This window comes from Hyla sarda, chromosome 1 (genome assembly GCF_029499605.1).
Source record: "Hyla sarda isolate aHylSar1 chromosome 1, aHylSar1.hap1, whole genome shotgun sequence".
Taxonomy (NCBI): Eukaryota; Metazoa; Chordata; class Amphibia; order Anura; family Hylidae; genus Hyla; species Hyla sarda.
Genome location: NC_079189.1, coordinates 313,223,785 through 313,240,018, shown reverse-complemented (window position 1 = coordinate 313,240,018; position 16,234 = coordinate 313,223,785). Strand labels below are relative to the sequence as shown.

General features: G+C 42.5%; 1 protein-coding gene across 3 annotated transcripts in view; it reads left to right on the top strand.

The window, feature by feature from the left end:
* Positions 1–7,262, top strand: part of CLTA (clathrin light chain A) — a 32,055-nt gene extending 24,793 nt beyond the window's left edge. The window contains exons 5-7 of one of the 3 annotated variants that reach the window (XM_056518275.1): positions 623–676; positions 5,448–5,483; positions 6,804–7,262. In XM_056518275.1, the coding sequence (XP_056374250.1) occupies positions 623–676; positions 5,448–5,483; positions 6,804–6,975 (262 nt within the window). In that variant the 3' untranslated portion in view covers positions 6,976–7,262. The remainder of the gene's footprint in view (positions 1–622; positions 677–5,447; positions 5,484–6,803) is intronic. The other 2 variants (XM_056518276.1, XM_056518277.1) reach the window with 2 other exon arrangements.
* Positions 7,263–16,234: the final 8,972 nt, after the last annotated feature.

Here is a 16,234-nt window from a genome sequence, read left to right as displayed (position 1 = left end):
CTTAAAAAAAAAAAAAAAAAAAAAACCCTATTCCAACCATAACCGATCCTAGAACAATCTGGGAGAAGTCTACACGAAGCATTTTCACTCCCAGGTCTGTGCCACGTGACTAAGACTGCCTCATAATGTAAGTCTCTGGAGCCGTCCCAGGTAACCTGCACAGAAAGTGGAGAGAAACAGCACTCAGCCGCACGCTAGTCCTAGTGATCCGCCGGGGTCTGAATGCCCAGACCCTCACTGATTTTTGTTTTCCAGAATGGAAAATAAGGCAAAAAATGATATTTATAATATTATATCTTTTAGATTTATTTTCTGACCACAATATCATGTAGATATTGGCACATGGATAGTGTGAATAAGGTGTGATTTAATGTTTGTGTGTCAATCGCTTATTAATGGTCGTTTTGCCATTTATTTTTTTTCCAGTTTTTATAGGAATGTTAAATCGACTGTCAATGCAGTTTTGTGCTATGGTGTGATAGTGTTCTTACTTAATCCTTATTTTATTCTTCATACCTATTTAACCCTAACACGATTTCTAATGTTCTCCTCTTTTCAATACTATCTCTCTCTTCTCTTCTTTGCCTGCTTGCCTTCTTTTGGGACTTCCTGCTGACTATAGGGTGGCAGATGAAGCTTTCTACAAACAACCCTTCGCTGACGTGATTGGTTATGTGTATGTTGCAAAATTACTAATTCTACTGTTTATGGCTGTTCTTTTTTATGTTAATGTGTTTGTGCTTGTGAAAGGCAAAATAGATGAGTAGAACTTTTGTATATAATAAGGAAAGCTGTGGGGTATGTCTAATACATGCAAAGCCCTGGTGAGCAAATAATATTTTGGGGGGATCTTGTCACTCCTTTTATGCTGCCTGAACCACAAGTCATTGGGGTGGTCCCTGGTGGCTCCTCCTCACATCACCAGCCTAGGTGAATGGTTTATACAGGTTCCCTTTTAATCCATTTCTTGTCAGAACAGACTGAAAATATATGAATAAGTATAAGGATTCTAATGGAGTTAGGCCACTCATCTTTTTATATAGATTATACATAGTTGGGATAAGGAGATAAAATGTACTGCCCATCTTGTGGATCACAGTGAGGGAAAATCGGGTGGGTCCATGGTCATAGACTGTTTCAATAATGGTGCTATGTTCTTCTCCTCGGTCTATGGAGGCTAGCACTGTTGTGAAGACTGAGGAAAGAATAACTCTATTCAGCTGCACTCACTGTTAAAGTAGTTCAGTGCTGTGAAGGGACTACCTGCAGTACTGGTTTACATCTCATGTAGGTGTCTGTGACCTGGCGCTATTGTATTAAGTGGGCAAGGAAGCTGTGCCACCAACTTCTAATATTTGGTGTCAGCACAGTCTCTCTTGTACCTGATTCCCATCAAGCAACATTCATCTCTGTGACTACTTTTTGCAGGTACTGTTATTTTTAACTAAAATGTTGGGGCAGGACACCGCTGGATATTTTTTAAATTGACCATCCAGCTAGAGATCTGTAGCAGATATAATATCATTATGAGTTACATTACTTGTATTCACCATTTTATGTAATTTCCTTGTGCCTGTATGGTGGTTACCCTTTGTTACATTACTCTAGGTTAATGCATGGTATTAAAATAAAATGGATGCTTAGTAAGTATTAAGTAAAAAATGAGTACCATAATACAGTTAAAGGGGTTGGTCCATATTTAAAGGGGTACTCTGCCCATAGACATCTTATCCCCTATCCAAAGGATAGTGCATAAGATGTCTGATCGCGGGGGTCCTGCCGCTGGGGACCTCGCGATCTCTGCTGCGGCACCCCAGACATCCAGTGTATGGACCAAACTTCGCTCTGTGCCGGATGACTGGTGATGCGGGGCGGAGGCTCGTGACGTCACAACCACACTCCACTCATGGCCACACCCCCTCAATGCAGATCTATGAGAGGGGGCGGCACGCGCCCTCCCATAGACTTGCATTGAGGGGGTGCGGCCGTGACATCACAAGCCTCTGGCGCTGCACCCGACACTCTAAATGATCGCCGGGAGCAGCAGGGAGATCGTTGGGGATCTCTGCAGTGAACACAAGATCAATGTATAGAGCACCTTACAAAAAAAGGGGTCTTCCCCCGCTTGTCAGGAATGGACCTGAGCCTCTACATCAGCATGGCAGAGAAGATTCCTTCTACTGAGAAGTGAGAAAGGACTGTTTTGCCAGCTGCCAGAGAAGGAAGGAGACTGATTTAGTTCAGCAGCACCAAGGAAGACCCATTAAAGCAAATAAAAATGAAAGGAAAAATTTAGACTGATAAAACAGCATTTCTCAGCTCTCAGATTTTTATTTCTCCCCATGTAATGCACATGCCACCAGTATTCCTGCAGTGCCATCTGTTTCCTTCAAGCTTTGCTGTAGCCATACATTTTGATACTGTAATGTAGTCGGGACCACCAGTCTTACAACCAGGATATTAGTGTTTGACAAGAAGTGATCTGGCTTTTGTCACCTGACCGCTTGTGAAGTACATAATTACATAATCAGATCCTTCTCCGTTCAGCTCTTTGTCTCTATGGTGAAGATCTTTATCTTCCCTAAGAGACTTGGAGTTCAATGACGGTAGGTGAGTCGGATAAGTCCCCTCACTAACAATAAACAGCAGTGTTTCCCAACCAGCTAAAGGCTGTCTGGGCATGTTGGGAGTTGTAGTTTTGCAACAGCTAGAGGCATGCTGGTTGGGCGACACTTCTTTTTAGTGTTAGTGAGGGGACTAATCCGTCACTTAATGCAATTTGATGTAGTATACAGCAGCTAAGTACTGGAAGGATTAAGATTTTTAAATAGAAGTAATTTACAAATCTGTTTAACTTTCTGGCCCCAGTTGATTTAAAAATAAATAAATGATCACCCAGATTAGACGTTGCATCTTTAGGGTACGTTCACACGGGCAAGTTACTCACAAGTTTCCCGGAGCGGAAAATCTGCTGCAGACCCCTTTTTGAAGACAGTTTAATTTGCAGCAGTTTTTCGGCTGCGGAGATTCCGCTGCATAAATTCACTGGTAACACGCCAGTTTGAACCTACCCTTAGGTGTTACTGAAAGTTTATCTGAATGTTTCACCACATTTTGTCAGTTGCTTAGTAAATGTTTGCTGAAAGTCTTGTGGTACAATGCATTCATAGGGTTCAGACTTGAGGGGCATTTTCTTGTGTGCACCCCCAGCCTAAAAAGATTTTCCATTCACTTTAGAACAGAATTAGCTTGAGAGCAGTTTCTTTATATTCTGCCTTATGTTTAAGATAAAATATAGTGAAAAATTAGATGGTTTAATTTCATCTGTGTTGACAATATGTCTTAGATTGTAACAAGGTAAGGTGTGTGCGGAGCCCTGTGTAACAATCTTCATCATAGTACCCACAACCCTCTGCAGGATCTGTAATACGACGGATCGCTATGCTACCCCATTGACTGTGCTATTCTTGTTGTCACATAATCAACATAGCCTTACCTACCTTTTTTATTGAGCTGTGTTTCCACCAGCTATGTTTTTTGTTAATGTGAATTAAAGGGGTACTCCAGTCTTAAGACATCTTATCCCCTATCCAAAGGATAGGGGATAAGATGTTGGATCACGGGGGTCCCGCAATCTCTCATGCAGCACCCACCTGTCTCAGCTGCACGAAGCGATGATTGCTCCGTGTCTGAAGACTCATGACCACGGGGGCCGGAATATCATGACATTATGACTTCGCACCCTTGTGACATCCCGTCTCGCCGCCTCGATGCAAGCTTATGGGAGGGGGTGGGCATAATGGCAATCACACTCCTTCCATAGACTTGCATTGAGGGGGCGGGGTCGCGACATCACAAGGAGGCGGGGTCGCGACATCACAATACTCGGGCCCCGTGGTCGGGAGTCTTTGAATAGGGGATAAGATGTCTTAGGGCCGGAGTACCCCATTAAATAGAAAGGCCTGACTTACTAAAACTGTCAGATTTAGGCCGCACCTTTTAGATATCCATTGACATCCTGTCCAGAATGGGATGTTGACGTATATGGTACTGGAGCGCAGTGTGTGCCATTCATTTCAATGGCCCAAATGGCACTAGGTGACTTAGCTCACTTCTGTCTGCCAATGCATATGCATAGTAAATATGGCCCAATGTATGATGTTTTCTGATACTTTTAGATACACATTTTCGAATTAGTATGCATGTTGTCATCCCATCCCTGCTGCTTAGGGTGCTGTTCAGAACGAATAGTGTAACTCCCTGACATTAATTATGGTTTCTCGAGCTATATTGTGATTTTTAGTCAGATGTGACCATAATCTGGATTTGCTTTAGTATTGTTAGTAATGACAGTCATCATAGTCACAGTTTCTATATTCTACAGAGTGCGGGTGCTTCTAGACCCTCTTGAGATCTTTGCAGGCCTGGTGAATAAGCCCTTGCCTTGTCGCTGCTCTGCCGTATCTAGTGCACGCAGGATACATTTTCAGCAACCTACACAATCCACTTTCCGATAGTTGTGAGCTTTGATCCAGGCTGCACACAATAGAGAAGTCTCCCATGTATTCCTCTGTTCTGTGTGGGTGTTCAGCTGCATCATACAGTGTAATTGTTGTGCTCTACCGCAGATACATGCCTTCTCATGTATAGAAATGAAGACTCCAATTTAGTCCTCCCCTAGATTCTCCTATCTTCACAATATCCTTTTCCTCTGACTCTGAATACATTAGTATTGCAGCCTTTGTACATTTTCTAATTGGCACTGAATCTCAAGTAAACCTGCCGGCATGCCATCTTGTTAACATACAAATGGAGGCTTCAGTGGATACAGCCGGCTCAGCGCGGCGCTGATGAACCCAGATGGACACTGTAAGGAGGATAAAACGAACTTTAAAGACCAAGATGCCACGCATTTCGCTGCACATGCTGTAAAGAGAATAAAACGAACTTTAAAGACCAAGATGCAACGCGTTTCGCTGCGCAGCGAAACGAAACGCGTTGTATCTTGGTCTTTAAAGTTCGTTATCCTCTTTACAGCATGCGCAGCGAAACGCGTTGCATCTTGGTCATTAAAGTTCATTTTATCCTCCTTACCGTGTCCATCTGGGTTCGTCAGCGCTGCGCTGAGCCGGCTGTATCCACTGAAGCCTCCATTCGTTTGTTAACCTGATCGCAGCAGATGACTGCCTATTGCGTTTTGCTTGAACCATTGTTGTGTATGAGCTTACACAACCCCCCCCCCCCCAGGGTGAGGAGTTACCTTATTACTCTCTCACACCATGTGTAATTGGTTTTTACCCTATGGAGTGCTTATGCTCTCATTCTCAGATTTTCTGGCACGCCATCTTGTCTCATAATGCATGTCCTGCTTGTCATTAACATTACGTTCATTTTCATCTTCTATATCTGACTTAAACTTTTTCTTATTTCTTCTCTTCACGTATAAGCACAAACATAAACCATCCTTGCTACAGCCTAGAACAGTTAAGTAAAATCTTCTCACTGCCCCCTTAACCTGTCCGTCCCATGGTTAGTGCTAGTGTTGTAGTGATCTGTCTGCAGTGGCGTATACCCACCGTATGTCCTAGTGTATTCACACCTTGCCATGGAAGCTCATCCTTGTTGTAGTCCCACCTTTTTAGTTTTTCTTCTCTCCTGCTTTATCTACATGTTGCTACTTTGTTTTTGTTTTTTTCCCTTTCTAATGGTTTGGCTGCTTTTGGAATACAGTAGATTGTGTGAAGATACTAGCAAACGTCAGGCTTTTATATAACAACATAGGGGCATAGGTGTCATTCTTTGGCAAGGCTTTTAAAGTCCTCTTCACATTAACTTGTGGCATTACTGGTTAGTTTTGATGTTACATGTAGACTGGAAGATGACTGGTTATCTGGTGAAAGTATAGATTTTAGGCTTTAGGCATAGATTTAGTTGCTGTATACGGAAGCTTAGTGACCCCCTACTTAGATTTGCAGGCTGTTTGTGCTTCTCTGTAGCTACAGTTGTCTCATTTTGATATGAATGTGCTGATGTGCTTGTGAAATAATGCTTTTTAACATGGTACTGAGTAAAGATTACCTTTGGGTGACACAGGAACAGCAGGTCCCGACACTTGAGGCAAATGTCCAAGTAGCACGGACTCATTAAAATGCAGTTATTAGTGTTGCTATATTTAGTTTATCTGAACTGGGCTTAAAGGTATTTCCGTTTCCAAAACTCTTTTATATGTTGCTAGAGCCACAATGACAATCAAAAAAGAACGCATACTTACCTACCTCGCTCCCTCAGGGATCCCCCTGAACGTAAGCCCGCTCATCCAATCTGAGCGCCAGGCAGTAATTGTCTAAGCAGGCCATCACTACAGAGATGAGTCCGTCTCTAAAGTAGCAGCCAAAGCATTCAAGAGGGGACCGGAAGACTTCACTTAGGCTTCCCGAGGGAGCAAGTTAGGTAAGTATGTGTCTTTTTTTTATTTTATTTTGTCCTTGTGGTCCCAGCAACATATCAACAAAAATTCTGGAAACAATACCTCATAAATATGTATTACTATTATGCAGTTATAACCCCCATATCTTGTTTGTTCTCCCTAAATTTTAGTGTTTCCACGTTTACATACTTGATGATAAATGTAAAGTCCTCAGACAGTGAAGATCAGGTCTACTTATATCCTGAAACCATGTTAAAGGCATTTTGGTTGATACTGTTTAAGAAACGGGAAACAGTGTGATTTGAATTTGTGTAACCAGAGGGAACATAAATAATTTGTCTCAGATCTCTTATTTATTTGTTTTTCTGCTTCTCAGGGCTGCCGAAGAAGCTTTTGTAAGCGATGTTGAAGAAACAAACCCAGGAACTGAGTGGGAAAGAGTGGCTCGTCTGTGTGACTTTAACCCCAAGTCTAGCAAGCAAACAAAAGATGTTTCGCGCATGCGGTCCGTCCTGATATCACTCAAGCAGGCTCCATTGGTTCACTGAGAAGAAAGCACCACAAAGCAATATGACACTTCCAATATTTTAATCTCAGAGAAGCTATGTTTGCAAAATAAAATTTTACTTTTTTCCTCCTTTTCGGGACCAAACTTCCTCATGTATTTGATATTGATCATTGTATGTAATGGCTCCTGTTTCTCCCTTGTGCTAAGGAATTACGTTTGGGAGGGAACTCCACATCTGATCATAGTCTCAGTGTAATACAGATTGTCAATGGATTTGTGCAGAAGTGTAATAGTGATATTAAAAGTCTATATATGGTCAAAACTTTATCATTATTTTAGTGTGTGTTCATGGTTTATCCACTACCATAGTGGGACACAAACATATTTTTATCATATAGTCATCAACACTACATTACAAGTTGTAGGTTTACCAGCTGTTTTATTCCAAATATGCGTCATTAATGGACAAGTGATAACCTAGTATCAGTTACAGGCTTTTATTGTTGTACAGTGGTCCCTTAAGTTACAATGCTTGTCATGGAACATAGTAGTAGTTAAATGTTGTATATAAGACCACATGGAAAAGCCACCAAAACTCTATCCAAAATGAAATAAGGAAATTAAAAATTTAGGGTAAGTTCACACACTGCAGATTTGCTGCAAATTTTCTGCATCATGTGAACATATCCTTACAGCACCCCTGTCAGATCCCACAAAAAAAAAAAAAATGTTGTTACTCAGTACCTAACCCCTTAACCCCTTAAGGACTCAGCCCATTTTGGCCTTAAGGACTCAGACAATTTAATTTTTACGTTTTCATTTTTTCCTCCTCGCCTTCTAAAAATCATAACTCTTTTATATTTTCATCCACAGACTAGTATGAGGGCTTGTTTTTTGCGCGACCAGTTGTCCTTTGTAATGACATCTCTCGTTATATCATAAAATGTATGGCGCAACCAAAAAACACTATTTTTGTGGGGAAATTAAAACGAAAAACGCAATTTTGCTAATTTTGGAAGGTTTCGTTTTCACGCCGTGCAATTTATGGTAAAAATTACATGTGTTCTTTATTCTGAGGGTCAATACGATTAAAATGATACCCATTATTATATACTTTTATATTATTGTTGCGCTTAAAAAAAAAATCACAAACTTTTTAACCAAATTAGTACGTTTATGATCCCTTTATTTTGATGACCCCTAACTTTTTTATTTTTCCGTGTAAGTGGCGGTATGGGAGCTCATTTTTTGCGCCATGATCTGTACTTTTTTTTATACCACATTTGCATATAAAAAACTTTTAATACATTTTGTATAATTTTTTTTTTATAAAATGTATTAAAAAAGTAGGAATTTTGGACTTTTTATTTTTTTTCGTTCACGCCGTTAACCGTACGGGATCATTAATATTTTATTTTAATAGTTCGGAACTTTACGCACGCGGCGATACCAAATATGTCTATAAAAAAAAAAAATTTACGCTTTTTGGGGGTAAAATAGGAAAAAACGGACGTTTTACTTTTTTATTGGGGGAGGGGATTTTTCACTTTTTTTTAACTTTTACTTTTACATTTTTTTTAAATTTTTTTTTTACACTTGAATAGTCCCCATAGGGGACTATTCATAGCAATACCATGATTGCTAATACTGATCTGTTCTATGTATAGGACATAGAACAGATCAGTGTTATCGGTCATCTCCTGCTCTGGTCTGCTCGATCACAGACCAGAGCAGGAGACACCGGGAGCCGCACGGAGGAAGGAGAGGGGACCTCCGTGTGGCGTTATGAATGATCGGATCCCCGCAGCAGCGCTGCGGGCGATCCGATCGTTCATTTAAATCGCGAACTGCCGCAGATGCCGGGATCTGTATTGATCCCGGCACCTGAGGGGTTAATGGCGGACGCCCGCGAGATCGCGGGTGTCTGCCATTGCCGGCGGGTCCCTGGCTGCGATCAGCAGCCGGGATCAGCCGCGCATGACACGGGCATCGCTCCGATGCCCGCGGTTATGCTTAGGACGTAAATGTACGTCCTGGTGCGTTAAGTACCACCGCACCAGGACGTACATTTACGTCCTGCGTCCTTAAGGGGTTAAAGGGGGACTCCGCCCCTGGCATCTTATCCCCTATCCAAAGGATAGGGGATAAGATGTTAGATCGCCACGGTCCCGCTGCTGGGGACCCTGGGGATCGCCGCTGCGGCACCCCGCCATCATTACTGCACAGAGTGAGTTCGCTCTGTGCATAATGACGGGCGATACAGGGGCCGGAGCAGCGTGACATCATGGCTCCGCCCCTCATGACATCACGGCCCGTCCCCTTAATGCAAGTCTATGGCAGGGGGCGTGACGACCGCCACGCCCCCTCCCATAGACTTGTATTGACGGGGGCGGGCCATGATGTCACGAGGGGCGGAGCCGTAATGTAACTATGCCCCGACCCCTGTATTGCCCGTCATTACGTGCAGAGCGATCTTTCTCTGCGCAGTAATGATAGCGGGGTGCGGCAGCAGGGATCCTGGGGCTCCCCAGCAGCGGGACCCCGGCGATCTAACCTCTTATCCCCTATCCTTTGGATAGGGGATAAGATGTCTAGGGGCGGAGTACCCCTTTAAGGACAATGCGTTTTTCGGGTTTTGCTCTTTCGTTTTTTCCTCCTTACCTTTAAAAAATCATAACTCTTAAAATTTTGCACCAAAAAATCAGTATTATGGCTTATTTTTGCGCCACCAATTCTACTTTGTAATGAGATCAGTCATTTTACCCAAAAATCTACAGCGAAATGGGAAAAAAAATCATTGTGCGACAAAATTGAAAAAATACAGCCATTTTGTAACTTGTATACGTTTAAAATTGTCATCTTCTGACCCCTATAACTTTTTTATTTTTCCGTGTTCAGGGCTGTGAGGGTTCATTTTTTGCGCCGTGATCTGAAGTTTTTGTCTGTACCATTTTTGCATTGATCTGACTTTTTGATAGCTTTTTATTCATCTTTTCATGACATAAAAAGTGACCAAAAATACGCTATTTTGGACTTTTGATTTTTTTTGCGCGTACGCCATTGACCGTGCGGTTTAATTAGCGGTATATTTTTTTAAAATCGGACATTTCCGCACGCGGCGATACCACATGTTTATTTTTGTTTTTATTTACACTTTTTTTTTTATTTTTTATTATTGGAAATGCCGGGAAGGGATATTTCAAAGGGTTAATGATTTTTTTACACTTTTCTTTTGCAATATTATAGCTCCCATAGGGGTCTATAACATTGCATTTACTGATCTTTAACTGTGTTCAATGCATCTCCATAGGGATGCATTGATCAGGGTTTTCGGCGATTGCTCAAGCCTGGATCTCAGGCTTGAAGCATTCAATCGGCGATCGGACTGCAGGAAGGAAGGTAAGAGACCTTCCTCCTGAAGTACAGCTGTTTGGGATGCCGCGATTTCACCGCTGCGATCCCGAACAGCTCCCTGAGCTAACCGGCACTTTTTACTTTCACTTTTAGCCGCGTGGCTCAGCTTTGAGCGCGCGGCTAAAGGGTTAATAGCGTGCGGCACCGCGATCAGTGATATGATGCGGGGTCACCGTGGGACCCCGCGTTATATCACGGGAGCGGGACCAAGGACGTACTCATACGTCCTTAAGGGGCTAATCCTGACCATGTACATCTAATTTTTATGCCTCTATCACATATTTTTATTAGCTCACAGTGTTCGAAATCCTCTCAGGGGAAGGGGGCGTGTCCCTCCCTTGTGGTGGTGGGAGGTGATTGGTCTGCTCATGCAGCCTTGTCCATGAGTCATCTCTTGTCAATGACTCATGGACATACCTGATACTGCTGCAGGACTGGTTAGTGTCCTAGAATGAATGGGGATCCCTAGTGGTGGAATTTTCTATATTGTGTAAACAACCATATTACAAAAGGTCTTTCATTTTCATCAGTAACAACATATAAAAAGTTTTTGGATCTAATAGTGCCCATTTAAAATATTGCAGATATTTATTAAAGCTTTACATATAAATGTCAGAAAGAGCTGCTGAAAGCTATGAATTACTGTCTGTTAGTCTACCAGAAAAATTAAATTGAGCCCTTAGCTCAATTGAGCATTCAATAAAGCATTTAGTATGTCTAGTACTGTACTGCAAAGAAGGCCAGTCATTACATGCACTTCAGAAATCCTGGTATTGTAGCAGGGAAATGCCCATTGCTGGTAGTCTGGAAGACCCTGCCTATCATGTGCTGCTGATTTGGACTGTTAATGGGAATGTGTCACCTAGATCTTAAGTTGTTTTTTTTTTTGGTTTTTTTATATATTTTTTTCTATTGATTTAGAACCAGTTACCAATACAGATTCCCACTATCTGTTTGTTTAATTTTTTCTATTTAGTTTTATGTATATTACATTTTGAGCTTTCTGCACAGAAATGTAGAGATGGTTTATAGTAGCCCTATAGACATGAAAACCAAACTGGAGGGGACCATATTGACTTCTGTGGACGACATTTTCTAGGCATGCTGTGTGACCTATTGTGAATGGCCTCATCTCAACGTATCTATACACTGTTTTTTCGTGAAAACGAGACAGCTGAAGTGTTTTCTTTACAGAATAGGAAATGTCAGTGATTAATTAGGTTTAGTGGCCAGAAGGGAAGATTTCAGGATTATTTTTAATGTAGATAGGATAATGGGAAAACTGCACTAAACACTCAAACATTTTATAACATAACTTGATTTAAACAGGTATTTTTTTTATGACACATTCTGTGGCAAATCTCTTAAAATTAGATTACAATAAACAACTTGGGGTGCCCTGATCACACCATTTTACAGTTTCTTGATATGTTTTTCCATTCCCGGCATATGAGGGTTTATAGTTTGTCTGACAATTTAATGAGTTAGATGGGCATGAACTTAATTTTATTAAGGGGAGTGACTGTCAGGTGATGGGCAGAATTATACAGTCAGGGGGTGTGAGTTGAACATTGAGGGGGGCGTGTATGCCTAATACTTTGTACTCCCTGACTATGAGTATTTGTTCCTGCTCTGGACTGTTCTGACAGATGTGTCAGAAGAGAGCGCTGTGGTCAGACAGAAAAGAACTATAAAACTTCCTCTGTGGTATACAGCAGCTTATAAGTACTGGAAGGATTAACATTTTTAAATAGAAGTAATTTACAAATCTAACTTTGGCACCAGTTGGGTTAAAAAAAATAATTCCACCGGAGTACCCCTTTAATCACTTAAGGAATTCCCTGCTGGGCGGAGAATGGACCGGGATGACTGCTGATATCTATCAGCAGGCATCTCGTGCAAATGCCCAGGGGGGTCCTGAGACCCCCCCTGCATGTCGGCGATCCGGGTCATACGGGTCTCCGGTGACCCAGAAAATAAGGGGGATCGGGAGTATCCAAGACACCCATGACCCCCCTGAAGGGATAGGAGTGAGGTGGCAGGGGTGCCACCCCTCCTATCCCTGCTATTGGTCACCAATAGCAGATCGGGTGCGTTAACATTCGGTTCCCCAGTCTCCCCGCCCACTGTAGTCCGGACAGAGCGGGGGAATCAACGGTGACTGGCGCTGGAGGTCCACTTACCATCAGTGGCGGAGGTGACAATCGGCGGGCAGCGATGACATGCGCCTGGCTCCCTGGTGCAGACTACGGAAGCCGGTGAGTTGCCTAGTAACATCTGGAGGGCTATAGTTTGAGACCACTATACAGTGATCTCTAAACTGTAACCCTCCAGATGTTGCAAAACTACAATTCCCAGCATGCCCACACAGCAGTTTGCTGTCTGTGCATGCTGGGATTTGTAGTTTTGCAACTTCTGGAGGGCCACAGTTTAGAGATTACTGTGCAGTGGTTTCTAAACCGTGGCCCTCTAAATCTTGCAAAACTACAACTCCCACCATGCACGAACGGCTTTCTCACCATGCTGGGAGTTGTAGTTGCGTACCTCCAGCTGTTGCATAACTACATCTCCCAGCATGCTTTTTGGTGATCAGTACATGCTGGGAGTTGTAGTTTTGCAACAGCTAGAGGCACACTGATTGGAAAATACGGAGTCAGGTAACAGAACCTAACTGAAGGTTTTCCAACCAGTGTGCCTCCAGCTGTTGCAAAAGTACAACTCCCAGCATGCACGGTCTGTCAGTGCATGTTGGGAGTTGTAGTTTTGCAACAGTTGGAGGTTTGCCACCCCCCCCCCCCCCCCCACAATGTGAATGTACAGGGTACACTCACAGGGGCGGGTTTACTGTGAGTTTCCTGCTTCAAGTTTGAGCTGCGGCAAATTTTCCGCTGCAGCGAAAAACTCCTAGCGGGAAACTTAATAAAGGGTAAAACGCTACATATACACCCCCTTACACTGTCCCCTCCCCCCCCCCCCCCAATAAAAATGATAAACATATTGTACGGCAGTGTTTCCAGAACGGAGCCTCCAGCTGTTGCAAAACAACAACTCCCAGCATTTCCGGACAGCCACTGGCTGTCCAGGCATGCTTGGAGTTTAGCAACAGCTGGAGGCACCCTGTTTGGGAATCACTGGCATAGAATACCCCTATGTCCACCCCTATACAATCCCCAATTTAGTCCTCAAATGCGCATGGCGCTCTCTCACTTCGGAGCCCTGTCGTATTTCAAGGAAACAGTTTACGGCCACATATGGGGTATTTCCGTACTCAGGAGAAATAGCACTACAAATTTTTGGGGTCTTTTCTTCCTTTTACCCCTTATGAAAAGGAAAAGTTGGGGTCTACTTCAGCCGGTTAGTGTAAAAAAAATTGTGTTGCCCCATACTTTTTATTTTCACAAGTGCTAAAAGGAAAAAAAGACCCCCAAAATTTGTAACGCAATTTCTCCCGAGTGCGGAAATACCACATATGTGGACGTAAAATGCTCTGCAGGCGCACAACAAGGCTCAGGAGTGAGAGCACACTATGGACATTTAAAGGCCTAAATTGGTGATTTGCACAGGAGTGGCTGATTTTACAGCGGTTCTGACATAAACGCAAAAAAAAAACTACACCCCTCATGGATCGTAACAAGGGGTATAGTGAGCCTTAATAATCCACAGGTGTTTGACGAATTTTCGTTAAAGTTGGATGGAAAAACGGAAAAAAAAATTTTTTTAACTAAAATGCTGGTATCACCCTAAATTTTTCATTTTTCACAAAGGAAAATGGGGAAAAAAAAGCCTCCAAAATTTGCAACCCCTTTTCTCCTGAGTAAGAACATACTCCATATGTGGATGTAAAGTGCTCTGCGGGTGCATACAATGCTTAGAAGAGAGGGAGCGCCATTGGGATTTTGGCGAGAAAATGTTTCTCAAATTGAAGGCCACGTGTGTTTACAAAGCCCCCATGGTGTCAGAACAATGGACATGTGACCTGATTTTGGAAACTACACCCCTTATGGAACGTAATAAGGGGTGCAGTTAGCATTTACGCCACAATGTATGTCACGATCACACCCTATCGGTCCAGCCAAGACGCTAGAGAGAGTGTGATGGTGCTAGGGTTAAAGCCGCCAGACCTCTGGGTATCCACTACTATTCCCAGCAAGTCACCAAATTAACCCTTAGATAAACGTGTTTCACCCGAGCTGCCTTCAGAAATCAAAGAGATCAAGAGATCAAAGACCAGAGCTGATTAATAAACATTTAATCTGATAAAAGGTATCACAGTGCTATATATATATATTTATATATATATATATATATACATATATATATATATATATATATATATATATATATATATATAAATACAGAAATAAATGACATACAGGTATAAAAATATATAAAAGAGTTTAGCAAGTTCAGAAAGCAAAAATTAAGTTCTTACAGCGTAATAGTATAGCAGTCCATGAGAGAGTTCCAGCTGTTCTTAGGATGGTCTTGTCAGCTTGGGGCACAGATCTTAACAACTAACTTCTAGTCTAGCATTGTTTTTAAATATATCTATCTCCTTTTCGGAGGGACTCCATTCCCCCCTCCCCTCTGGTCCCACCGGGTGGGGGGGGGGGGGGGCATCTCTTATCTCATATATGGGACCAGAGACCCCTTACATCCTGCTACTTCAAAGGGCCTTTGACTTCAAAAAGAGGAAAACAGCAGACAGGCCCCAATTGACTGCAATACACAAAAACAAAGGATACGCCGTCTGAATGACCCCTCACCCCCCAGGTCTTAGTTTATACATAGATGCAATTATAAAACACATGTATGTTTCCATAAACAGGCCTTGGGCCTGACAATGTAATTTTTCATTTGCTCAGCCCACTGTTCCAATGACCTGTCAAATGCCAGTGGGGTGTAAATGTTCACTGCACCCCTTATTCAATTCTGAGAGGGGTGTAGTTTCCAAAATGGGGTCACATGTGGGGGGAGGGGGTCCACTGTTTTGGCACCACAAGGGGCTTTGTAAACGCACATGGCCCCCGACTTCGATTCCAACCAAATTCTCTCTCCAAAAGCTCAATGGCGCTCCTTCCCTTCTGAGCATTGTAGTGCGCCAGCAGAGCACTTGATGTCCACACATGGGCGGACATGTATCAAAGATTTTACCCCTGTTGTGTGTGTATTTTTTAGCGCAAAATTTTGTGCAAGCCCTTTTTTTTGCGATTTTTTTTGCGCACGTTTTGGTAGAGCATGTCCTCCAGATGTGGCCGAATCAGGGTACCTTGGAGTGACCTCTATAGTATACATGGATTTATTAACTGCGTACTTTTCCTTTACACCAAAAATTTTGCCGCAAGAGCTGTTTTTTTTGCGCAAATATAAGCCATCTTGGACTAAACGTAGCAAGATGCTCTAAATCATCGATTCTATTTTCCAAAGAGTGGATTGAGGAGATAACTATATTTACCCGCAATTTATGAAGCTCATTCCGCTTGATTGATAAATTTAGCGCTTCTGCACATAATTTTGAATACAGGAAAAGGGGTAAACTGCTTCTACCATACACAAATAGTGATACATGTTACCCGTGGTGTATTTCCATTCTCAGAAGAGATGTGGTTACAAATTTTGGGGGGCATTTTCTCCTATTACTCCTTGTAAAAATGTAACATTTGGGGAAAGACCAGCATTTTAGTAACAGGTGACTTCCTCAGGGGTGTCGTGAGGAAGTCACCTGTGAGTGACGGAACGCGTGGGGTTCCTGCATCCCACCCTGCATTACCTCCATATTGCTGCTGCTCCTCTGATTTTGGTTTGCCCCTTTCTGCTATTATTTTTTAATCTATTTATTGTGCACTTTTGATATCCTACATACTTGACTATTTATATATACCGTA